General features: G+C 44.2%; 1 protein-coding gene across 2 annotated transcripts in view; it reads left to right on the top strand.

Moving 5' to 3' along the window:
- Nucleotides 1-27670, top strand: part of LOC122551842 (ATP-binding cassette sub-family B member 6-like) — a 264001-nt gene that overhangs the window by 131366 nt on the left and 104965 nt on the right. For both annotated transcript variants that reach the window (XM_043694361.2, XM_043694362.2), the window contains exons 12-14: nt 403-466; nt 3623-3708; nt 10124-10181. In XM_043694361.2, the coding sequence (XP_043550296.2) occupies nt 403-466; nt 3623-3708; nt 10124-10181 (208 nt within the window). The remainder of the gene's footprint in view (nt 1-402; nt 467-3622; nt 3709-10123; nt 10182-27670) is intronic.

The following is a 27670-nucleotide window of genomic DNA, read 5'->3' as shown; positions in this document are numbered from 1 at the left end:
TGAGCTTTTGTGCTGATATTTATTGCCATCTCTAATTGGACTAGAACTGACCAGCTAATGCCATTTGAGAGGGCAGTAAAGAGTCAGCTATATTGGTGAGGGTCTAGAGTCACAGGTAAGCCAGACCAGGTAAGGATAGCAGATTTCCTTCCTTAAAGGACATCAGTGAATCATATGAGTTTTTACGACAATAGGCAGTGATTACATGGTTGCCATTAAGCTAGCTTTCAATTCCAGATTTTCATTGATTCAGATTTCACTTTCTGTCAAAGTGAGATTCAAAACCATATTCACAGATCATTGGGTCTCTGGATCACTAGTCCAGTGACAATGCCATTATGCTACCATCTCCCTGTAGCATTAATTACAGATGTCTAATTTCCTCTCCCCTTTGTCCACCAGGATGATCCAAAGTTCATTTATAGACATGGAGAACATGTTTGATCTCTTCCGTGAGGAACAGGAGGTAGGTGGCTTGCTTTTCTTAAAAATAAATAATACTTTGTCTTGTGACAATGCAACAGAGTAATAACAGAGGACCAGAACACCTGGAGTGGGGAAATTGGCACTCCAGGAAAAGGAGACATTTGGAAAGTAACTGTACTTATTAAGTTCTGGCTCCTTTGTCATCTGCAGCTTCTGTAACTCCATCAGTGAAGTTGTGTGGCCTTCAGCTACCTAAGCTCTCAGCTTTAGAATTCCCCCCTCATATGTTGTCACCCGTTTAACATTGATGAACGTACTTAAACCTGCCTGCCTCACCAAGTCTTTGGTGACCTGTTGTTCTTTCAATTGATCCATGCTATGTCATATACTCCAGTAAAGCATCTTGAAAAGTGATGTCGCTCACATTTACTCCAAATTAGACTACTCAGACCCATTAGCATCATGGTAACCACAAACCCACCAACACACGAAAACAGCAGCTAATGAACTTGAAAGACCTTTTACAGACAACAAGCAAAACTAATGTCATTTACAAAATACCGTGCAAGAACTGTAACAACAGGCAGAAAAATAGCCACCAGGATACATGAACATCAACTAGCCATAATATGGGTCTGTCTAAATGTCTATTAAGGAGAAAGTGAGGTCTGCAGATGCTGGAGATCAAAGTTGAAACTTTATTGCTGGAACAGCACAGCAGGTCAGGCAGCATCCAGTGAACAGGAGATTCGACGTTTCGGGCACAGGCCCTTCCTCAGGAATGAGCCTTCCTGAGGAAGGGCCTGTGCCCGAAACGTCGAATCTCCTGTTCCCTGGATGCTGCCTGACCTGCTGTGCTGTTCCAGCAATAAAGTTTCAACCTAAATGTCTATTAAACATTGCTTTCATTATCTGCTTCCACCACCTCCCTGGCAGCACATTCCAGGCATTACCACCATCTGCGTAAATAAAAACCTTGCCTTGCACATCTCCTTTACACTTTCCTCCTCACACTTTAAACCTACACCCCCTAGTATTTAACATCTCCATCCTGAGTAAAAGACTCCGGCTATCCACGCTATCAATACCTCATAATTTGATACACTTATATTAGGTTACCCTTAAGCCTCCAGTGCTCTAGCGCAAACAGTCCAAGTTTGTCCAACCTCTCCTTCTAGCTAATACACTCCAATCAAGGTAACAGCATGATAAACCACGTTTGCACTCTCCCCAAAGCCTCCACATCTTTCCTATAGTGTGGCGACCAGAACTGAACACAGTATTCCAAATGTGACCTAAGGACAGTTGTTTTATACAGCTTCAACATGAGTTGCCAACTTTTGTACTCATTGCTTTGTCCAATGAAAGTAAGCATGCCTTATGCTGAATTTATCACCTTACCCACCTGTGTTGCCACTTTCAGGAAGCTATCTTGCAGAAATCTTTCTCTCTATCAGTGCTCCTCAGGGTTCTGCCATTTATTATATACTATCCTCTTGCATTTGACCTTGCGATGCAATGCCTCACATTTGTCTGGATTAAACTCATTTCTCTGCTCAACTATCCTGCTGTATCCTTTGGTAACTTTCCTCGTTTCCCACAATGTCACTATTTTTCATGTTGTCTGCAAACTTACTGATCAGAACACCTACATTTTCATCCAAGTCATTCATTTGATATTCAAACGTTCAACTGACATTCAGTTCAAGCTATGTACCCAACTCTATCAGTGTGCCATTTCTGTAAAGTAGAGCTGGGTCTGGTATATTCTTCGGAGGGTTGGTATAGACTCAATGGACCAAATGGCCTCTTACCACACTGTAGGGATGCTATGATTCTATGATCTGGAACCTCCAGGGTTCTGCCGTGATACCTGAGCAGATCTGAAGAAGGCTACCATATCCATAGCAGCATTTATGCCTGGCATGAGACTTCATGGGAGTGGCATGGTGGCTCAGTCGTTAGCACTGCTGCCTCACAGCACCAAGGACCGAGGTTCGATTCAAGCCTCAGATGACTGTGGAGTTTGCACATTCTCCTCGTGTCTGTGTGGGTTTCCTCTGGGTGCTCCGGTTTCCTCTAACAGTTCGAATATGTACAGGTTTGGTGGATTGACCATACTAAATTGCCCAATAATGCCCAGGGATGTGCAGACTAGATGGATTAGCCATGTATGGTATGATTTGCCTGTATAGCCCGCAAATCAACCCCTTTCACTGTATCAGGGTTACAGGGATGCGGTGGGTCTGGGTGGAATGCTGTTCAGAGGGTCACATGGTCTTAATGGGCTAAATGGCCTGCTTCCACACTGTCGGGCTTCTATAATGCTTGCAGTCTGTGTGCGTCATCCCTACGTTCACATTCTCGCTACTCTGGATAAAGTAGGATCTCCTGAAGACCTCATTGGATTTATTAGTGATTACCTTATATCATGAAGCCTCCATCATAAGTTATAAAGACCTTTGTAAGGTCACCCATAAGGAAAAAAAAACTTGTTCACCAGTCCGTCTGTCCCCTCCCCTATCCGGTTAACTCAGGCACTTTACATCGAGAAGCAGTTGAGAAACCTTTGTTTAAACCTGTCAGGTGGTAGGTTTGAGTTTGATTTATTGTTGTCACATGTACGAGGTACAGGGGAAAGTTTTGTTTTGCATGCTATACAGACAGATCAAACCATACGAAGTGCATCAGGCTAACAGATGCAGAGTACAATGTTACAGCCACAGAAGGTGCAGAGAGAGTTCAGAATTAACATTTGAGAAGCTGTTTTTGAATCTGTTTATAGGTGTATTCAAATGTTTATATCTTCTGCCAGACGGAAGAAGGAGGAAAAGAGTATAACTGGGGTGGGAAGGGTCTTTGATTATATTGATTTTGCTTTCCTGAGGCAGTGGGAAGGACAGTTGGAGTCAATAGATGGAAGGTTGGTTTGTGTGATGGACTGGGCTGTGTTCACAAGTCTCTAGTTTCTTCTAGTCCTGGGAAGAGCAATTGTGATACCAAGCAGTGATACATCCAGATACAATGCTTCCTCTGGTGTATCTATAAAAATTGGTAAGAGTCCTTACGGACGTGCCAAATTTCCTTAGCCTCCTGAGGAAGTACAGATGTTGTTGTGTACAGGGAACAGTGAGAGAGAGAATCGCTTTGTCATGTATAAATAAACACACTGAAGATGATCATTCTATATTTTCAGATTACTGATGACATCAATGCAGCAGATCTTATTTTCAAAGTTGGAAAGGTGGAGTTTGATGAAGTTTATTTTAGCTATGTTGATGGGTAAGTGAATAATATGCACAAAGGAAGATGGTTTTGGTTGTTTAAGGTCAATCATCTCCGTCCCAAGAAATCACAGCAGCATTTCCTTGGGGTAGTTTCCTCTGTCCAACTATCTTCACTGCTTTATCAATTTCCTCCCCTCCATAAGGTCAAAAGTGGAAATGTCTGCTGATGATTACACAACATTCAATAGCATTCGCGGCTCCTCAAACCATGAAGCAGCTCATGTTCATAGGTATCAAGACCTGGAAAGTGTTCAGGCTTGAGCTGACAAGTGCCAAGTATCCGTTGTGTCACATAAGTGACAGGCAGTTATCTCAAACAAGAGAGTATCTAACCCATACCTTTGACACTCAATGATATTACCATCAATGAATCTCTTTTATCAACTTCTTGGGTGTTACACTTGACCAGAAGCTAAACTGCGGATATCGTGTGGTAGAACAGAAAGTCAGAAGCTAGGAATTCTGCAATGTGAAACTCATCACTTGATTGTCGAATCAATGCCAGTACACCAAAGGCATAAGAGCAGAATTAGCCCATTGGGCTCATCAAATCTCCCCTGTCACTGAGTGAGATCATTGCTGATCTGAGAAACCTCAATTCCAATTTTCTGCCTTACCCTTATAACCCTTCATTCCCTCATTTGATTAAAACTCTGCTGAACATAAAAATGAAGAGTATAGGAGCGGGAGTCGGCCATTCAGCTCTTCATGGCTGATCATTCAACTCTGTCCCCTGTTCCACTTTCACCCCATTTCTTTGATTCCTTTAGTCCTAAGCAAGCTATCTGCATCTTCCTTGAAAACATTCAATGTTTTGGTCCCAACCATATTCTCTGGCAGAGATTTCCACATTATCACCACTATCTGGATGAAGATATTTCTTCTCGTCTGTTCTGAAAGGCTTTATTCAGAAACCGTGACTCAAAATTCTGGACTGCCCGGTCATCAAGAACATCTTTCCTGGACATACCCAGTCTAATCCTCATAGAGTCAGAGAGACGTACAGCATGGAAACAGACCCTTCGGTCCAACCTGTCCATGCCGACCAGATATCCCAACCCAATCTAGTCCCACCTGCCAGCACCCGGCCCATATCCCTCCAAACCCTTCCTATTCATATACCCATCCAAATGCCTCTTAAATGTTGCAATTGTATCAGCCTCCACCACATCCTCTGGCAGCTCATTCCAGACACGTATCACCCTCTGCATGAAAGTGTTGTCCCTTAGGTCTCTTTTATATCTTTCCCCTCTCACCCTAAACCTATGCCCTCTAGTTCTGGACTCCCCCACTCCTGGGAAAAGAGTTTGTCTATTTATCCTATCCATGCCCCTCATAATTTTGTAAACCTCTATAAGGTCACCCCTCAGCCTCCGACGCTCCAGAGAAAACAGCCCCAGCCTGTTCAGCCTCTCTCTATAGCTCAAATGTTCCAACCTTGGCAACATCCTTGTAAATCTTTTCTGAACCCTTTCAAGTTTCACAACATCTTTCTGCTAGGAAGGAGACCAGAATTGCACGCAATATTCCAACAGTGGCCTAACCAATGTCCTGTATAGCCGCAACATGACCTCCCAACTCCTGTACTCAATACTCTTGACCAATAAAGGAAAGCATACCAAACGCCTTCTTCACTATCCTATCTACCTGTGACTCCACTTTCAAGGAGCTATGAACCTGCACTCCAAGGTCTCTTTGTTCAACAACACTCCCTAGGACCTTACCATGAAGTAGGTAAATCAATGTTTCGGGCAAAAGCCCTTCATCAGGTTTTTGCTCCTCGGATGCTGCCTGACCTGCTGTGCTTTTCCAGCACCACTCTAATCTACACTCTGATTTCCAGCATCTGTAGTCCTCACTTTTGCCTTACCATTAAGTGTATACGTCCTTCTAAGATTTGCTTTGCCAAAATGCAGCACCTTGCATTTATCTGAATTAAACTCCATCTGCCACTTCTCAGCCCTTTGGCTCATCTGATCAAGATCCCATTGTAATCCGAGGTAACCTTCTTCGCTGTCCACCACACCTTCAATTTTGGTGTCATCTGCAAACTTACTAACTATACCTGTTATGCTCGCATCCAGATCTTTTATTTAAATGACAAAAAGTAGAGGACCCAGCACCGATCCTTGTGGCACCCCACTGGTCACAGGCCTCTATTCTGAAAAACAACCCTCCACCACCACCTTCTGTCATCTATCTTTGAGCCAGTTCTGTATCCAAATGGCTAGTTCTCCCTGTATTCAGTGAGATCTAACCTTGCTAATCAGTCTCCCATGGGGAATCTTGTCGAACACCTTACTGAAGTCCATATAGGTCACATCTACCGCTCTTCCCTCATCAATCCTGTTAAAATTGAATAGGTTTCTGTGAGATCCATCCTCATTCTTCTAAACTCTAGTGAACTTGTCCTAACCAAGCCAATCTCTGCCCATATGACAGTCCTGCAGTCCCAGGAATCAGTCTGGTAAACAGTCTGCTATACACTCCCTCAATAACCAGGATATCGTTCCTCAGCTAAGGAGACCAAAACTGCATGCAGTATTCAAGGTGTAATCTTACCAGTGCCCTGTAAAGTTGCAGCAAGATATCCCAGCTCCCGTCATTGAATTCTTTCACTATGAAACCCAACATTATCATTTGCCTTCTTCACCCCCCGCTGCATCTGCGTGCTTACTTTCAGTGACTGGTGCACAAAGGCTCCCAGGTCTTGTTGCATCACCCACTTTCCAAATTTATCGTCATTCAGATGAAAATCTGCCTGCCTGCTATCAAAGTGGATAACGTCACACTTATACACATCATACTGTAACCACCTAGGAGTCAATTAGCATAGTTGGCTGGACAGCTGGTTGGCAAAGCAAAGTGATGCCAACAACATGGGTTCAATTCCCATACCAAGAAGGACTCTCCTTCTTAACCTCTCCCAACACCTGAGACATGGTAACTCTCAGGTTAGGTAAAAACAATCACCAGTCGTGTCTCTGTATTGACAAAGCACTTGTATGGTCTGTGGCAACTTTACCTTTTATTTCATCTGCCATGTCTTTGCCCACTTCTTTAACATTTCTGAAACACACTGAAGCTTATTTGTAAATAATTGTAGCCCCAGCACTGATTCCTCTGGCACTCCACTATTGCCATCATAAAAGTGTTTTCTTTATTCCAACTCTTTGCCTTTTATTAGTTCGTCAATCCTCCATCAATGCTAATATACTACCCCTGACACCATTGGCTCTTATCCTCTAAGTTGCCTTATGTGTGATATCTTATTGAATGCTTTTTGCAAATCCAAATATATTACATTCATTGATTGCCCTTTATCTAACTTTCATGTTACCTCCTCAAAGAACTGTAATAACTTTCCCCTTCTTGAAGCTGTGCTGATTCTGCTTAATTATACTATGTATTTCTAAATGCTCTGCTATTACCTCCTTTAGAGTTGACTCTAAAGTTTTCCCAATAATAATTTTTAAGCTAACAAGCCTACAGTTACCTTTACTCGATCTCCCTCTTTGAATACAGATGTTATATGGACAGTTTTCTAGTGCTTTTGGACTTTTCCAGAATCAGTGGATTCTTGGAAGATTATCATCATGCGTCCACTGTAGCTACTTCCTTTGACTTCTTAGGATTCAGTCCATCAGGTTCAGGGGATGGTACAAGGCACAGGTCATAAGAGTGATAGAATATGCTTCTTTTGCCTGGATAGGTGCATCTTCAGTAACAATCAAGAAGGTTAACACCATCCAAGAAAAAGCAGTTACATCCAAATTCACTCCCTTTATCACCAATGCACAGTGGTAAATGCACTGTACTAACTCACTAAGGCTTCTCAGACACCTTCCCTGTCACCCACAACTGTATCATCCAAAAGGACAACTACAGGTCAGGCAGCATCCAGGGAACAGGAGAATCGACGTTTCGGGCATAAGCCCTTCTTCAGGAAGGCTTATGCCCGAAACGTCGATTTTCCTGTTCCCTGGATACTGCCTGACCTGCTGCGCTGTTCCAGCAACACATTTTCAGCTCTGATCTCCAGCAACTGCAGACCTCACTTTCTTCCCAAAAGGACAACTACAGCAGGCTTGCAGAAAATTGCTGTCTGAATGGTCACGTTCAGTCTAGGAGGTTGCATGATGAGTCCAGTAACACTCGAGAGGACAAAGCAAACTGCTCAATTGGAACAACACCCACAAATGTTTATTCCCTCCACCACTGATGCTCAGTAGCAGCTGTGTATGCCATCTCCAAAATGCACTGCAGAAATTTACCAATCCTCCTTAGATAGCATCTTTCAAACTCTGAACCACTGACATCTAGAAGGATAAGGGCAGTTAATAAGAACATAAGAGCTAGAGGCAGGAGTAGGCAGTTCAGCCCTACAAGCCTACCCTCCATTTAATACAATGATAGTTAATATCCTCTGTGCCTCACTTCCACGTGGAATGTGATACATGGGGACACCACTACCTGCAAGTTTTTCTTCAAACCCCTCACCATCCTGACTTGGAAATATATCACCATTCTTTCACTCTTACTCAGTCATGATCCTGGGTCTCTTGCCCTAGTGGCAAATGGACTGCAGTGGTTTACAAAGACAGCTCAACATTGTCTTGAGGGCAATTAGGAATAGGCAATAAAGGCTTGCCCAGGCAACAAAGTCGACATAACTTGAATGAATAAAAGAAAATCCAAAAATAACCCAACCTTTAGTTGCCTTCTCAACATATTGTTCTGGAATGAAAATATGTGGTGCTGATAAAGCACAGCCGGTCAGGCAGCATCCGAGGAGCAGGAGAGTCGACATTTCGAGCATAAGCCCTTCATCACGAATGTTGAGTGAGGGGCCCAAGGGGGCTGAGAGATAAATGGGAGGGGGCTGGGACTGTGGGGAAGGTAGCTGGGAATGCAATAGGTAGATGAAGTGGGGGGTGATGATGATAGGTCGGAATGGAGGGTGGAGCAGATAGATGGGAAGGAAGATGTCCTTCTGCCTTATCACCATCAACCCCCAACTTCATCTACCTATTGCATTCCCAGCTACCTTCCCCACAGTCCCAGCCCCCTCCCATTTATCTCTCAGCTCCCTTGGGCCCCCCCACCCAACATTCCTGATGAAGGGCTTATGCTCGAAATGTTGACTCTCCTGCTCCTCGGATGCTGCCTGACCGGCTGTGCTTTTCCAGCGCCACACCTTTTGACTCTGATCTCCAGCATCTACAGTCCTCACTTTCTCCATATTGTTCTAGAAACCCAACATGTACACTGTCCAGGAATTTATCCTCCAGAGCATTACTGCTGACTAATTCCCTCAGTCAGCAGGATCAGGACCAACTCACAGCTGAGGTCATATTGTTACATATTCTATCTCTGCAATCCTGCTCTCTACTTCTATCATACTCAGTAAATTCTTTCCCTTTATACCCATTGGTATCATACCAAAAATGTATCATATTTTAAATTCCATTACATTAAATCCAAGCAAACAGCTGCTTAACAAATTTAGCATGCTGTTCTCTCACATCTCTTACCTTGTCATATTCTGTTCTATTACCCTAATGCACTTTGTATGCTATGATCTGCCTGTACTGCACACAGAATGACACTTTTCACTGTACTTAGGTACATGTGACAACAATAAATCAAATCGGACATTTCTTGGTGTGATTAATAAATCTTTGCAATGCAAAAAAAAACATGTTAGTAAAAGAGTTATTACTTTCCATGTTCCATTTCCTGCTGTGAAAGCTGGTTTTCAGTATCTAACTAATGTGCATGAATTTCAGTCTTTGAAGTTTCACAGTGGGAACTTTATCAAATGCTTTCTGTAAGTTGAACTAAATAATGGCAACTGGGGAGCCTGTATTTACTAGTTCAATCTCAAATTTGAACTCTAGCAGATTATGCCAACTGCCTGTTTTAAATATATTAGCTAGGCTAAAGGGATTTAAATCTGTGAATGGTCATTTGAGAGTCAGGCAGCAAGACCAACAATGATGGGTAATTGGTGAGTGGGATAATTTAAGAGGGATAGTGGTTTTATTTTTTTTAAATTATGTGAGTACTAACCTCATTTTCTGAACCAATACTTAGTAGTAGAAATGTAAAAATGAATAAACTGTCAAGTAAAAGCATCTTTAAAAATTAAATGATTATAGGTTTGCCCGATACTGCATTTCCATGTGTAAGTTTTCAATGTGTTGGAGGTTGCTGATTTACTTGAATATTTGAAAACCTGTATAATATTATTTGGGTGGTAGATATTCATGATCACAATGCTGTCTTTGGAGGAAGGCCGCATTTGGCACCGAGGAGCGCAAAGCGGTTTCAGACAAATGGGACAGTGTAATTCTCAATCAACGATGGTCTCCTAATCCCATTAACATTTTAATATTTTTCTCTTACAGAAAGGAAATCTTGCATGGCATATCATTCACTGTTCAACCTGGACACACAATGGCTCTAGTAAGTTTATTGCAATATGTTAGCAATATGCCATCAAACGTTGTTCAATTTGTATCTTTCATATCAGTGAAATTAAATCAGATTTTCACAAATATTCATGAACCTATTTCTCACCCAGGTGGAAGGCCCTCATTTAATTCTAATCTGAGTAGAGTGTCCCACCCTCCCCCTCAGCTAGAGAGCCACCTGATATCCAGTTGGTGATGCATATGAAACTAAGAATCAGGAGCAGGATACCTGGTTCCTGGTATGTTTGTAGCTGAACTGATGGTGGCCTCAACATTTATTTTTCAGTCTACTACCTAAACCCTTTTGACTCCCTTTATATCAGGAGTCCTGCTACCTTGGCCTTAAAATAAATTAATTGATGCTGCTTGCATTGCCGTCTTGGGAAGAGAATTCCACGGTTGAACAATAATCTGAGAAAAGATATCACCTCTGTTTTTATATAGGCAATACCTTAATTTTAAATTGATTTGATTTATTAATGTCGGACGTACTGTACCTAAATTGGAAGGGGACTAATATACTAGCAGGGAGATTTGCTAGAGCTGCTCGGGAGGATTTAAACTAGTAAGTGGGGAGGTGGGACCCAGAGAGATAGTGAGGAAAGAAATCAATCTGCGACTGGTACATTTGAGAACAGAAGTGAGTCAAACAGTCGGGGCAGGAAGGGGCAAGGTAGGAGTGATAAATTAAACTGCATTTATTTCAATGCAAGGGGCCTAACAGGGAAGGCAGGTGAACTCAGGGCATGGTTAGTAACATGGGACTGGGATATCATAGCAATTACAGAAACATGGCTCAGGAATGGGCAGGACTGTTCCAGGGTACAAATGCTACAGGAAGAATATAAAGTGAGGCAAGAGAGGAGGGGGAGTGGCGTTCTTGATAAGGGATAGCATTACAGCTGTGCTGAGGGAATGATATTCCCGGAAATACATCCAGGGAAGTTATTTGGGTGGAACTGAGAAATAAGAAAGGGATGATCACCTTATTGGGATTGTATTATAGACCCCCTAATAGTCAGAGAGAAATCGAGAAACAAACTTGTACTGAGATCTCAGCTATAAGAATAATAGGGTGGTTATGGTAGGGGTTCTAACTTTCCAAACATAGACTGGGACTGCCATAATGTTAAGGGTTTAGATGGAGAGGAATTTGTGAAGAGGGTACAAGAAAATTTTCTGATTCAGTATGTGGATGTACCTACAAGAGAAGGTGCAAAACTTGACCTACTCTTGGGAAATAAGGCAGGGCAGGTGACTGAGGTGTTAGTGGGGGTGCACTTTGGGGCCTGCAACAATAATTCCATTAGATTTAAAATAGTGATGGAAGAGGATAGACCAGATCTAAAAGTTGAAGTTCTAAATTGGAGAAAGGCCAATTTTGACGGTATTAGGCAAGAACTTTCGAAAAGCTCAGGAGTCTTTGACAAGGAGGTTGAGTGAAGTGATTACGCCACAGTTGAAGAGGGAGAAGACATGACTGCCCAGCTGGTTCAGTGCGCTACGTGCTTGATGTGGGAGGTCAACGACTCTGGTGTGTCTGGTTCGTATATGTGTGGAAAGTGTGTGCACATTCAGCTATTGACCGAGTATATTGCAGCGCTGATGAAAGATGTCAAGGACCTTAGGCTCATCCGAGAGAACGAGATCTTTCTGGACAAGACCTTCAGCGAGGTTATTACACCAATCATGCCAGAAGAGAGCAGACGATGAGGAAGGCAGAGAGGAGACAGGTGCAAGAGACCCCGGGAGAAGTACCTGTCAGGAACAAGTTGAAGCTTTTGGAAGCAGAGACTGATGGCACTGCCAGTTCGCAAGGCGGCCAGGTCTGTCAATCAAAAGTTGGCACAGAGGCAGAGCGGAAGAGTCGGACATCGCACAGAGCCGTGGTAATAGGGGACTCCATTGTGAGAGGAACTGACCGGGGTTTTTGTGGCAGCAGAAGGGATTTAAGGATGGTGTGTTGCCTTCCTGGTGCCAGGGTGAAAGACATCGCGGACAGGGTGCAGGAAATCCTCAAGTACGAGGGTGAAGAGCCAGAGGTGGTGGTACATGTCGGCACAAATGATGTCGGGAAGAAGAGGAGGAACATACTACAGCGGGACTTCAGAGAACTAGGAAGAAGGCTGAAAAGCAGGAGGTCCAAGGTGGTTATCTCCGGTTTGCTTCCAGTTCCTCGGGCTGGTGTGGCCAGAAACAGGGAGATAATGGACTTGAACATGTGGTTGGGGAACTGGTGCAGGAAGCAAGGATTTAAGTTCTTGGATCACTGGGGTATATTTTGTGGTAAGCATAAATTCTACAAGAGAGACAGTTTGCACCTTAATAGGTTAGGGACCAGTATTCTGGCAGGCAGGTTTTCTACTGCAACACCGCTACATTTAAACTAAGTAGCGGGGGGAGGGGACAAACTGGATGTTTAAAAAGGAATTTGAAGAGAAAGTTAGAACAAGAGAAGTCAAGAAAGACAACTGTATCAATGAGGCAGAAAATTCGGAAAGGGATCATGCTATAAGGTTGAGTGAAATAGGGGTTGATGGGAAGGGTGAGAGCAGTAACAAATTAAAAATACTATACATGAATGCACAAAGCATTCGACATAAGATGGATGAGCTTGAGGCTCTTTTGGAAATTGGCAGATATGATATTGTGAGGATAACTGAGACGTGGCTTCAAGTGGACAGGACCTGAGAAATGAATATTCAAGGCTACACGTGCTATCGTAAGGACAGACTGACGGGCAGAGGGGGTGGGGTGGCCTTGTTGGTAAGGGACGATATTCAGTCCCTTGCGCGGGGGGACCTAGAGTCAGGGGATGTAGAGTCAGTGTGGATAGAGCTGCGAAATACTAAGGGTAAAAAGACCCTCTTGGGAGTCATCTACAGGCCCCCAAACAGTAGTCTGGATGTCGGATGTAAGTTGAATCAGGAGCTGAAATTGTCCTGTCACAAAGATGTTACTACAGTTGTTATGGGGGATTTTAACATGCAGGTAGACTGGGAGAATCAGGGTGGTATTGGACCTCAAGAAAGAGACTTTGTGGAGTGCCTCAGAGATGGATTCTTAGAGCAGCTGGTGCTGGAGCCGACCAGGGAGAAGGCAATTCTGGATCTGGTATTGTGTAACAAACCAGAATTGGTCAGAGACCTCGAAGTGAAGGAGCCATTGGGAAGTAGTGACCATAATACATTAAGCTTCAATCTGCAATTTGAGAGGGAGAGGGTACAGTCAGAAGTGACAGTACTTCTGTTGAATAAAGGGAACTAAGGAGCTATGAGGGAGGAGCTGGCCAAAGTTCAATGGTGCAATACCTTAGCAGGGATGACCGTGGAGGAACAATGGCGGATATTTCTGTGTATAATGCAGAAGTTGCAGGATCAGTTCATTCCTAAAAGGAAGAAAGATCCCAGGAGGAGGCATGGGTGGCCATGGCTGATGAGGGAAGTTAAGAAACATATAAAGTTAAAAGAGAAAAAGTATAACATAGCAAAGATAAGTGGGAAAACTGAGGACTGGGAAGCTTTTAAAGAGCAACAGAGGAGTACTATGAAGGAAATACGCAGAGGAAAAATGAGGTATGAAAGTAAACTGGCCAATAATATAAAGGAGGATAGTAAAAGCTTTTTTAGGTATGTGCAAGGCAAAAAAATGGTTAGGACTAAAATTGGGCCCTTGAAGACAGAAACAGGGGAATATATTACGGGGAACAAAGAAATGGCAGAAGAATTAAATGGGTACTTCAGATCTGTGTTCACTGGGGAAGACACAAGCAATTTCCCTGGGCTAACAGTGGCTGAAGGACCTGAACTTAAGGTAATTTATATTTGCCAGGATTTGGTGTTGGAGAGACTGTTAGGTCTGAAGGTTGATAAGTCTCCGGGGTCTGATGGTCTACATCCCAGGGTACTGAAGGAGGTGGCTCGGGAAATCGTGGATGCGTTGGTGATTATTTTCCAGAGTTCGATAGATTCGGGGTCGGTTCCTGAGGATTGGAGGGTGGCTAATGTTATACCACATTTTAAGAAAGGTGGGAGAGAGAAAGCAGGAAATTATAGACCAGTTAGTCTGACCTCAGTGGTGGGAAAGATGCTGGAGTCTATTATAAAGGATGAAATTACGGCACATCTGGATAGTAGTAACAGGATAGGACAGAGTCAGCATGGATTTATGAAGGGGAAATCATGCTTGACTAATCTTCTGGAATTTTTTGAGGATGTAACTCTGAAGATGGACGAGGGAGATCCAGTAGATGTAGTGTACCTGGACTTTCAGAAAGCTTTTGATAAAGTCCCACACAGGAGGTTAGTGAGTAAAATTAGGGCGCATGGTATTGGGGGCAAAGTACTAGATTGGATTGAAAATTGGTTGGCTGATAGGAAACAAAGGGTAGTGATAAACGGCTTCATTTCGGAATGGCAGGCAATGACCAGTGGGGTACCGCAGGGATCCGTGCTGGGACTGCAGCTTTTTACAATATATGTTAATGATATAGAAGATGGTATCAGCAATAACATTAGCAAATTTGCTGATGATACAAAGCTGGGTGGCAGGGTGAAATGTGATGAGGATGTTAGGAGATTACAGGGTGACCTGGACAAGTTAGGTGAGTGGGCAGATGCATGGCAGATGCAGTTTAATGTGGATAAATGTATGGTTATCCACTTTGGTGGCAAGAACAGGAAGGCAGATTACTACCTCAATGGAATCAATTTAGGGAAAGGGGCAGTACAGAGAGATCTGGGTGTTCTTGTACACCAGTCAATGAAGGCAAGCATGCAGGTACAGCAGGTAGTGAAGAAGGCTAATAGCATGCTGGCCTTCATAACAAGAGGAATTGAGTATAGAAGCAAAGAGGTTCTTCTGCAGCTGTACAGGGCCCTGGTGAGACCATACCTGGAGTACTGTGTGCAGTTCTGGTCTCCAAATTTGAGGAAAGACATTCTGGCTATTGAGGGAGTGCAGCGTAGGTTCACAAGGTCAATTCCTGGAATGGCGGGATTACCTTACACTGAAAGACTGAAGCGACTGGGCTTGTATACCCTTGAGTTTCGAAGACTGAGAGGGGATCTGATTGAGATATATAAGATTATGAAAGGATTGGACACTCTGGCAGCAGGAAACATGTTTCCGCTGATGGGTGAGTGCCGAACCAGAGGACACAGCTTAAAAATACGGGGTAGACCATTTAGGACAGAGATGAGGAGAAACTTCTTCACCCAGAGAGTGGTGGCTGTGTGGAATGCTCTGCCCCAGAGGGCAGTGGAGGCCCAGTCTCTGGATTCATTTAAGAAAGAGTTGGATAGAGCTCTCAAAGATAGTGGAATCAAGGATTATGGAGATAAGGCAGGAAGAGGATACTGATTAGGAATGATCAGCCATGATCATATTGAATGGCGGTGCAGGCTGGAAGGGCTGAATGGCCTACTCCTGCACCTATTGTCTATTGTCCATTGTCTATTGATTGGAGGAAGATGTTCGCAGGTAAAGGGACAGCTGTAAAATGGGAAGCCTTCAGAAATAAGATAACGAGAATCCAGAGAAAGTATATTCCTGTCAGGGTGAAAGGAAAGGATGGTAGGTATAGGGAATGCTGGATGACTAAAGAAATTTAGGATTTGGTTAAGAAAAAGAAGGAAGCATATGTCAGGTATAGACAGGATAGATCGAGTGAATCCTTAGAAGAGTATAAGGGAAGTAGGAGTATACTTAAGAGGGAAATCAGGAGTGCAAAAAGGGGACATGAGATAGCTTTGGCAAATAAAATTAAGGAGAATCCAAAGGGTTTTTACAAATACATAAAGGACAAAAGGGTAACTAGGGAGAGAATAGGGCCCCTCAAAGATCAGCAAGGCGGCCTTTGTGTGGAGCCGCAGAAAATGGGGGAGATACTAAATGAATATTTTGCATCAGTATTTACTGGGGAAAAGGATATGGAAGATATAGACTGTAGGGAAATAGATGGTGACATCTTGCAAAATGTCCAGATTATCGAGGAGGAAGTGCTGGATGTCTTGAAACGGTTAAAGGTGGATAAATCCCCAGGACCTGATCAGGTGTACCCGAGAACTCTGTGGGAAGCTAGAGAAGTGATTGCTGGGCCTCTTGCTGAGATATTTGTATCATCGATAGTCACAGGTGAGTTGCTGGAAGACTGGAGGTTGGCTAACGTGGTGCCACTGTTTACAAAAAGTGGTAAGGACAAGCCAGGGAACTATAGACCAATGAGCCTGACATTGGTAGTGGGCAAGTTGTTGGAGGGAATCCTGAGGGACAGGATGTACATGTATTTGGAAAGGCATGAGCTGATTAGGAATAGTCAACATGACTTTGTGCATGGGAAGTCATGTCTCACAATCTTGATTGAGTTTTTTTGAAGAAGTAACAAAGAGGATTGATGAGGGCAGGGAGGTAGATGTGATCTATACGGACTTCAGTAAGGCACTCGACAAGGTTCCTCATGGGAGACTGGTTAGCAAGGTTAGATCTCATGGAATACAGGGAGAACTAGCCATTTGGATACAGAACTGCCTCAAAGGTAGAAGACAGAGGGTGGTGGTGGAGGGTTGTTTTTCAGACTGGAGGCCTGTGACCAGTGGAGTGCCACAGGGATTGGTGCTGGTCCTCTACTTTTTGTCATTTACATAAATGATTTGGAGGTGAGCATAAGCGATACAGTCAGTAAGTTTGTAGATGACACCAAAATTGGAGGTGTAGTGGATAGCAAAGAAGGTTACCTCAGATTACAACAAGATCTTGACCAGATGGGCCAATAGGTGAGAAGTGGCAGATGGAGTTTAATTCAGATAAATGCGAGGTGCTGCATTTTGGGAAAGCAAATCCTAGTAGGACTTATACACTTAATGGTAAGGTCCTAGGGAGGGTTGCTGAATAAAGAAACCTTAGAGTCCAGGTTCATAGCTCCTTGAAAGTGGAATCACAGGTAGATAGGATAGTGAAGAAGGCGTTTGGTATGCTTTCTTTTATTGGTCAGAGTATTGAGTACAGGAGTTGGGAGGTCATGTTGCAGTTGTACAGGACATTGGTTAGGCCACTGTTGGAATATTGCGTGCAATTCTGGTCTCCTTCCTATCGGAAAAATGTTGTGAAACTTGAAAGGGTTCAGAAAAGATTTACAAGGATGTTGCCAAGGTTGGAGGATTTGAGCTACAGGGAGAGGCTGAACAGGCTGGGACTGTTTTCCCTGGAGCGTCAGAGGCTGAGGGGTGACCTTTATAGAGGTTTACAGAATTATGTGAGGCATGGATAGGGTAAATAGGCAGTCTTTTCCCTGGGGTCGGGGAGTCCAGAACTAGAGGGCATAGGTTTAGTGTGAGAGAGGAAAGATATAAAAGAGACCTCAGGGGCAATGTTTACATATAGAGGGTGGTAAGTGTAAGGAATGAGCTGCCAGAGGAAGTGGTGGAGGCTGGTACAATTGCAACATTTAAGAGGCATTTGGATGGATATATGAATAGGAATAATTTGGAGGAATATCGGCTGGGTGCTGGCAGGTGGGACTAGATTGGGTTGGGATATCTGATCGGCATGGACAGGTTGGACCCGAAGGGTCTGTTTCCATGCTGTACATCTCTATGACTCTATGAAATGTACTGAGATACACTGAAAAGTATTTTTCTGAGTGCTCACCAGACAAACCATACCTTATATAAGTACATCAGGGTAATAGAGCCGAATGCAAAGGTGCAGAGATCAACTTTAATATATGAGAGATCCATTTATAAATCTGATAACAGTGAGGAAAAAACTGTTTTTAAATCTGTTAGTGTAGAGAGTGTGGTGCTGAAAAAGCACAGCAGGTCAGGCAGCATCCGAGACGCAGGATACGCAGAATTGACATTTCAGGCGTAATTCCTGATGAAGGGCTTGTGTCCGACATGTCGATTCTGCTGCTCCTTGAATGCTGCCTGTCCTGCTGTGCTTTTCCAGAACCACACTCTCCACTCTGATCTCCAGCATCTGCAGTTCTCACTTTCTCCTCTATAAATCTGTTAGTACATGTTTTCAAACCTTTGCATCTTCTGCCCAATGGAAGATGGTGGAACAGGGTGATTTAGCAGTTTGGATCAGAAGTTGGCTAGCTGAAAGAAGACAGAGGATGGTGGATGATGGGAAATGTTCATCGTGGAGTTCAGTTACCTGTGCTGTGCTGTACTGCAAGGATCTGTTTTGGGTCCACTGCTGTTTGTCATGTTTATAAATGACCTGGATGAGGGCATAGAAGGATGGGTTAGTAAATTTGTGAATGACACTAAGGTCAGTGGAGTTGTGGATAGTACTCAAGGATGTTGCAGGTTACAGAGGGACATACATAAGCTGCAGAACTGGGCTGAAAGGTGGCAAATGGAGTTTAATCCTGTTGCTCCTTCCAAAGTGAATCATCTCACACTTTACTGCATTAAAGAGCACTCGGCTAATGGTAAGGTTCTTGGTGGTGTAGATGAGCAGAGATATCTCGGTGTCCATGTACATAGATCCCTGAAAGTTGCCATCCAGGTTGTTATGATTGTTAAGAAGGTGAAAGTGAGAACTGCAGATGCTGGAGATCAGAGTCAAGATTAGAGTGGTGCTGGGAAAGCACAGCAGGTCAGGCAGTATCCGAGGAGCAGGAAAATCAACGAAAATCGACGAAGGGCTTTTGCTTGAAACGTCGATTTTCTTGCTCCTAAGATTGTTAAGAAGGCATATGGTGTGTTAGCTTATATTGGTAGAGGGATTGAGTTTCAGAACTATGAGGTCATGCTGCAGCTGTACAAAACTCTGATGCGGCCACACTTGGAGCATTGCGTACAGTCCTGGAGGTCACCGCGTTATAGAACATAGAAGAATACAGCGCAGTACAGGCCCTTTGGCCCTCGATGTTGCGCCGATCCAAGCCCACCTAACCTATACTAACCCACTATCCTCCATATACCTATCCAATGCCCGCTTAAATGCCCATAAAGAGGGAGAGTCCACCACTGCTACTGGCAGGGCATTCCATGAACTTACGACTCGCTGAGTGAAGAACCTACCCCTAACTCAGTCCTATATCTACCCCCCTTAATTTAAAGCTATGCCCCCTTGTAATACCCGACTCCATACGCGGGAAAAGGTTCACACTGTCAACCCTATCTAACCCCCTAATCATCTTGTACACCTCAATCAAGTAACCCCTAAACCTTCTTTTCTCTAATGAAAACAGCCCCAAGTGTCTCAGTCTTTCCTCATACGATCTTCCTTCCATACCAGGCAACATCCTGGTAAACCTCCTCTGCACCCGTTCCAGTGCCTCCACATCCTTCCTATAGTATGGCGACCAAAACTGCACACAATATTCCAGATGCGGCCGCACCAGAGTCTTATACAACTGCATCATGACCTCAGTACTCCGGAACTCAATTCCTCTACCAATAAAAGCCAGTACGCCATATGCCTTCCTCACCGCACTATTTACCTGGGTGGCAACTTTCAGAGATCTGTGTACATGGACACCAAGATCCCTCTGCTCATCCACACTACCAAGTATCCGACCATTAGCCCAGTACCCCATCTTTTTGTTATTCTTCCCAAAGTGAATCACCTCACACTTAGCTACATTGAATTCCATTTGCCACCTTTCTGCCCAGCTCTGCAGCTTCTCTATATCCTGCTGTAACCTGCCACATCCTTCCTCACTGTCAACAACTCCTCCGACTTTCGTATCATCCGCAAACTTGCTCACCCAACCTTCTAACCCCTCTTCCAGGTCATTTATAAAAATGACAAACAGCAATGGTCCCAAAACAGATACTTGCGGAACACCGCTAGTGACGGCACTCCATGAAGAAACTTTGCCATCAACTACTACCCTCTGTCTTCTTCCATCCAGCCAATTCCTAATCCAAACCTCCAACTCACCCTCAATGCCATATCTCCGTATTTTCTGCAGTAGCCTACCATGGGGAACCTTATCAAACGCCTTACTAAAATCCATATATACCACATCTACCGCTTTCCCCTCATCAACCTCCTTCGTCACCTTTTCAAAGAATTCAATAAGGTTTGTGAGGCACGACCTGCCCTTCACAAAACCATGCTGACTATCCTTGATCACATTATTCCTATCCAGATGTGCATAAATCCTATCCCTTACAATTCTCTCTAAGACTTTGCCCACAACAGAAGTGAGACTCACCGGCCTATAGTTACTAGGGTTATCCCTACTCCCCTTTTTGAACAAGGGAACCACATTTGCTATCCTCCAGTCTTCTGGCACTACTCCAGTAGACAAAGAGGACATAAAAATCAAGGCCAATGGCTCTGCAATCTCCTCCTTTGCTTCCCAGAGAATCCTAGGATAAATGCCATCAGGCCCAGGGGACTTATCTATTTTCACCTTTTCCAGGATTTCCAACACCTCTTCTCTACATACCTCAAAGCCATCCATTCTACTTATTTGTGACTCAGTATTCACATCGACGACAATGCCCTGTTCCTGAGTAAATACTGAAGAAAAGTATTCATTCAGTGTCTCCCCAATCTCTTCCACCTCCACACGCAACTTCCCACTACTATCCTTGACTGGACCTATTCCTACCCTAGTCATTCTTTTATTCCTAACATACCTATAGAAAGCCTTAGGGTTTTCCCTAATCCTACCGACTAAGGACCTTTCATGTCCCCTCCTTGCTGCTCTTAGCTCTCTCTTCAGGTCCTTCCTGGCTACCCTATAACTCTCAATCGCCCCAATTGAACCTTCACGTCTCATCTTTGAAAAGGTGACGAAGGAGGTTGATGAGGGGAAAGCGGTAGATGTGGTATATATGGATTTTAGTAAGGCGTTTGATAAGGTTCCCCATGGTAGGCTACTGCAGAAAATACGGAGATATGGCATTGACGGTGAGTTGGAGGTTTGGATTAGGAATTGGCTGGATGGAAGAAGACAGAGGGTAGTAGTTGATGGCAAAGTTTCTTCATGGAGTGCCGTCACTAGCGGTGTTCCGCAAGGATCTGTTTTGGGACCATTGCTGTTTGTCATTTTTATAAATGACCTGGAAGAGGGGTTAGAAGGTTGGGTGAGCAAGTTTGCGGATGATACGAAAGTCGGAGGAGTTGTTGACAGTGAGGAAGGATGTGGCAGGTTACAGCAGGATATAGAGAAGCTGCAGAGCTGGGCAGAAAGGTGGCAAATGGAATTCAATGTAGCTAAATGTGAGGTGATTCACTTTGGGAAGAATAACAAAAAGATGGGGTACTGGGCTAATGGTCGGATACTTGGTAGTGTGGATGAGCAGAGGGATCTTGGTGTCCATGTACACAGATCTCTGAAAGTTGCCACCCAGGTAAATAGTGCGGTGAGGAAGGCATATGGCGTACTGGCTTTTATTGGTAGAGGAATTGAGTTCCGGAGTCCTGAGGTCATGATGCAGTTGTATAAAACTCTGGTGCGGCCGCATCTGGAATATTGTGTGCAGTTTTGGTCGCCATACTATAGGAAGGATGTGGAGGCACTGGAACGGGTGCAGAGGAGGTTTACCAGGATGTTGCCTGGTATGGAAGGAAGATCGTATGAGGAAAGACTGAGACACTTGGGGCTGTTTTCATTAGAGAAAAGAAGGTTTAGGGCTGACTTGATAGAGGTGTACAAGATGATTAGGGGGTTAGATAGGGTTGACAGTGTGAACCTTTTCCCGCGTATGGAGTCGGGTATTACAAGGGGGCATAGCTTTAAATTAAGGGGGGGTAGATATAGGACTGAAGTTAGGGGTAGGTTCTTCACTCAGCGAGTCGTAAGTTCATGGAATGCCCTGCCAGCAGCAGTGGTGGACTCTCCCTCTTTATGGGCATTTAAGCGGGCATTGGATAGGTATATGGAGGATAGTGGGTTAGTATAGGTTAGGTGGGCTTGGATCGGCGCAACATCGAGGGCCAAAGGGCCTGTACTGCGCTGTATTCTTCTATGTTCTATGTTCTATCTTGAGATAGGCCGCCCTCTTCCATTTAACAAGGGATTCCAATTCCTTATTAAACCACGGCTCCCTCGCACGACCCTTTCCTCCCTGCCTGACAGGTACATAATTATCAAGGACACTCAATAGTTGCTCCTTGAACAAGCTCCACATATCATTTACACTCTTGCCTTGGAGTCTACTTTTCCAAGCCACACATCCTAAGTCATGCCTCACCGCATCATAATTTCCCTGACCCCAGCTATAACTCTTGCCCTGTAGTACACACTTATCCCTCTCCATCAGGAGAGTAAAAATCACCGAATTATGGTCACTATCCCCAAAGTGCTCACCTACCTCTAATTCTAACACCTGGCCTGGTTCGTTACCCAGAACCAAATCCAGTATGGCCTCACCTCTTGTTGGCCTGTCTACATATTGTGTCAGGAAACTCTCCTGCACACATTGAACAAACACTGACCCATCTAACGAACTTGAGCTATAGCTTTCCCAATCAATATCAGGAAAGTTAAAGTCCCCCATAACAACCACCCTATTACTGTCACTCATCTCCTGAATCACCTTCCCTATCCTTTCTTCAATGATTCTAGGACTATTAGGAGGCCTGTAAAAGACTCCTAACAGGGTGACCTCACCTTTCCTATTCCTAACCTCAGCCCAAACTACCTCAGATGGCAAGTCCTCATCCATCGTCCTTTCCACCACTGTAATACTATCTTTGACAAGCAATGCCACACCTCCCCCTCTTTTACCCCCACCTCTGACCCTACTAAAACATTTAAATCCTGGAACCTGCAACAGCCAATCCTGTCCCTGTTCTAGCCATGTCTCCGTAATAGCCACAACATCGAAGTCCCAGGTACCAACCCACGCTGCAAGTTCACCTACCTTATTTCGTATACTTCTTGCATTGAAGTATACACACTTCAAGCCACTTTCCTGTTTACAGACACCCTCCTTTGAAATTGATGCCATGTTCCTAACCTCCTTACACTCCAGGCCCTGCACCCTGAAGCTACAATCTGGGTTCCCATGCCCCTGCAGAGTTAGTTTAAACCCCCCCCAAGAGCACTAGCAAACCTCCCCCCAAGGATACTGGTGCCCCTCAGGTTCAGGTGTAGACCATCCTGTTTATAGAGGTCCCACCGTCCCCAGAAAGAACCCCAGTTATCCAAAAACCGGAATCCCTCCCTCCTGCACCATCCCTGTAGCCACGCATTTAAGTGTTCTCTTTCCCTATTCCTCGAATCTCTATCACGTGGCACGGGTAACAAACCAGAGACAACAACTCTGTTCGTTCTAACTCTGAGCTTCCAACCTAGCTCCCTGAAAGCCTGCCTAACATCCTCAGCGCTCCTCCTACCTATGTCGTTGGTGCCAATATGGACCACGACTTCGGGCTGCTCCCCCTCCCCCTCCAGGACCTGGAAAACACGATCAGAGACATCACGTACCCTTGCACCTGGGAGGCAACATACCAAACGTGAGTCTCTCTCGTTCCCACAAAACCGCCTATCTGTGCCCCTAACTATCGAGTCCCCAATTACTACTGCTCTGCTCTTCTTCACCCTTCCCTTCTGAGTAACGGGGACAGGCTCCGTGCCAGAGACCTGAGCCCCGTTACTTACCCCTGGTAAGTCATCCCCCCCACAAGTATCCAAAACGGTATACTTGTTCTTGAGGGGAACGGCCGCAGGAGGTCCCTGCACTGGCTGCTTCCTCCCAGTCCCCCTCACTGTCACCCATCTATCTGCCATCTTTGGAGTTACTACTTCCCTATAACTCTGATCTATGACCCCCTCTGCCTCCCGAATGATCCGAAGTTCATCCAACTCCAGCTCCAGTTCCCTAACACGGTCTTGGAGGAGCTGGAGATGGATGCACTTCCTGCAAGTGTAATCGGCAGGGACGTCGATGGCATCCCTCACCTCATACATGTTGCAGGAGGAACATTGCACTGCCTTCACTGCCATCCCTCTAAAGCTAACTTTTATTTAAAAAAAAACTGGGTCTAAAGAATACAACAAGCAAAATTCAGCACTTACCTACTTACCACAACAGGTGTTATTATTAGGTTAGAGGAGGAGGGCGGGTGGGAGGCACTACCCGTGTAGTGCTTCGGGTTCCTCTCCTTCGCGCTTTTAAAGGGGGAAAAAACCTACCCAGGTAAGCTTACACTAACTGCTTCCGGGTCTCGGCTGCCCCTCTGGTCGTCGTCACTTCCCCCTGGTGCTCCCGGTCTTTCTGTGAAGAGAGAGTGAAAGAGAAAAAAAAACACCGCTGCCCGCTACCGGTAAGCACTTTTAAAACCAAACGGTCTTACCTTCGCTGCTGCTCGCACTGGAAAATGAATGTGGAGGAAGGATAATGAATGTGGAGGCTTTGGAAAGCGTTCAGAGGAGATTTACTCTGATTTTGCTTGGTATGGAGGGAAGTCTTCTAAGGAAAGGCTGAGAGACTTCAGGCTGTTTTTGTTAGAAGAAGATTGAGAGATGACTTAATTGAGGAAAACCAGAGGGTTGGATAGGGTGGTCAGTATGACCATTTTTCTTCAGTTGGTGATGGCTAGCATGAGGTAACATGGCTTTAAATTGAGGGGTGATAGATATAGGACAGATGTCAGAGGTAGTTTCTTTACTCAGAGCAGTAGGGACGTGGAATGCAATGCCTGCAACAGTTGTAGATTTGCCAACTTTAAGGGAATTTAAATGGTCATTGGATAAACATATGGATAAAAATGGATTAGAGTGGTGCTGGAAAAGCACAGCAGTTCAGGCAGCATCCGAGGAGCAGGAAAATCAACGTTTCGGGCAAAAGCCCTTCATCAGGAATACAGCTATATGGAATAGTGTAGGATAGGTAGGCTTTAGATTGGTCCCACAGGTTGGCGCAACATCGAGGGGTGAAGGGCCTGTACTGCAGTGTAATATTCTATGTTCTAGAGTATAACTGGGGTAGGAGGAGTCTTTGATTATGTTGGCTGCTTTCCCAAGGAGAAATATTGCTGTTTCTGTGCCCCATAACTCTGTGACTCTGTTATAGTATATATAGAATGATGGAAGTTGTCATCAGTAGTGATATTGAGCAGCACCTACTCAGTGACAGCCAGTTTGGGTTCTGTCAGGGCCACTCAGCTCCTGACTGCATTATAGCTTCGGTTCAAACATGGAGGTGAGGTGAGAGTGTTTGCCCTTGACATCAAGGCCATATTTGATCGAGTGTGGCAGCAAGGAGTTCATGTTAACATGCAACAAGATCTTGGCAATATCCAGGTTTGGGGTGACAAGTAACGTTTGTGCTGCACAAATGCCAGGCTATGACCATTTCCAATAAGGAATAATCTAACCCCTGCCCCTTGACATTCAGAGGTGTTGCCATCAACGGATCCACCACTACCTACATTCTTAGGATTACCTTTGAAAGTCAACTCGTCACAAAAGTACAGTGACTACAAGAGCAGGTCAGAGACTAAGAATACTGCACCAGGTAACTCACCTCCTGACTCCCCAAAGCCTGTCCTTCATCTACAAGGCACAAGTCAGGAGTGTGATGGAATACTCCTGCATTTGCCTGGGTGGGTGTAACGCCAACAACACTGAAAAAGCTTGACACCATCCAGGATGCAGCAGCAAGCTTGATTGGCACTGCATCCCTCCACTACCAATGCTCAGTAGCAGCAGTGTACGAGCTACAAGATGCGCTGCAGAAATTCACCAAAGATCCTCAGCACCTTCCAAACTCACAGCCACTTCCATCCAGAGGGACACGGGCAGCAGATACATGGGAACACCACCACCTGCAAGTTCCCTTTCAAGCCACTTACCATCCTGACTTGGAACTATATCGCCGTTTTTCACTGTCACTAGGCCAAAATCCTGGAATTCCCTCCCTAAGGGCATTGTGGATCTAAGTACAGCACATGGACTGCAGCGATTCAAGAAGACAGCTCAACCCCACCTTCTCAAGGGGCAACTAGGGATGGGCAGTAAAAATGCTGTCTTGTCAGCAAAGTGTCTTATGACTAAATAACTAAAGTATATGGTTTTTTTGTTCCTTGATGAAATCTGCTGTGGGTTTATCTTAGATATTGGGCACAGTCGAGCATTGACTATCCTAGTGATTTAAGTTGGTCATATTTCTTCCCATCAGGGATGTGCCACATGGCTAGATGTTACATCCTATATCATGAGCTGTTATTTTACGCAGTAACCTTGGATATAGCACGTTATCAAAAGCCTTGTGGTATCCAGGTAGACCAAATCAATTTACCTTTTATTGATAAAAACTAAAAGAACAGCGGATGCTTTAAAACTGAAATTGCTGGAAAAGCTCAGCAGGTCTGGCAGCACCTGTGGAGAGAAAGCAGAGTTAACGTTTTGGGTTGAGAATAGTTCTGAGGAAGGTCACTCGGTTCGAAACATTAACTCTGATTGCTCCCCACAGAGGCTGCCAGACCTGCTGAGCTTTTCCAGCAATTTCTATTTTTGTTCCCTTTTATTGATGTTGCTTGTTAATTCCTCAAAGAGCTTTAATAAGTGCAGTTGAACATTACTTTGTTTTCACAAAACCATTTCGTTAAAATTTTCTGAGCGATCTGCAATAACCTCCTTACCAATAGATTCTAACCTTTCACAAATGTTTGACCAACGGGTTTGTGATTTTCTGATTTATTTCTTCATCCTCGTTTGATTAAAAGGTGTTACATTTGCTATTTTCTAAACCGATAAGAGCTTTCCAGAATCTTGGGAATTTTTGGAAAATTAAAGCAATGCAGCTACTCTCTGCAGCCACTTCTTTTCAGACCTTGGGATGAGACCAATCAGGTTTCTGGGATTTGTCACCTTTTGGTTCTAAAAGTATTTCTCAGTGTTCATTTCTTGGTGATTATACAGTTGTCCTGTTGTTCTACTGTTAAAACCATAAGGAAAATATACAGGAGGAGGCTGTTAGGCTCCTTAAGCCTGCTTCACCAATCATGGCTGTTCCAGCATTCCTCATGTTCACTTCACTGTGATTTTACCATAAATCCCACAAGTGGAACCATCCTCCCAGTATTTGCCCTAACAACTGCCTTAAGGATCCTGTACGTTTCAATAAGATTATTTTTCATTCTTCTAAACTCCAATGAATGGAGTCCCAATCTTTTTGACCTTTGCTCCTAAGACAATTACTCCATACCCAGGATCATCCTCATGAACCTTCTCAGAACTGCCTCCAAAGAAAATACATTGTTTCCTAAATAAGTTGAAGTTCTCTGTCCCTTTCACTACTTAATTTACAAGTATTTTGTGAACATTATTTATGTCTTCTATAGTGATAAATTATATGATTGACTCAAATCAAGCACATGGACCATGATCTTTATTTTCATGGGCAGTATCCACTGGAAGGCCGAAGGGCCTGTTTCTATACTGTATCGTTCCTTGTTCTTGTTCTTGACCACATCATTATGCTATGGCTCAAAGAGAAGACCCACCACATCATTAAGGGATGAGCAATGAATGCAGTCTTATGGCATTGGCCACATTCCAAG

Source organism: Chiloscyllium plagiosum, unplaced genomic scaffold (assembly GCF_037043375.1).
Source record: "Chiloscyllium plagiosum isolate Xiang-an unplaced genomic scaffold, Cpla_swu_hap1 HiC_scaffold_7, whole genome shotgun sequence".
Lineage (NCBI taxonomy): Eukaryota > Metazoa > Chordata > Chondrichthyes > Orectolobiformes > Hemiscylliidae > Chiloscyllium > Chiloscyllium plagiosum.
Note: the sequence above shows the minus strand (reverse complement) of the source record. Positions and strands in the feature narration are given on the sequence as shown.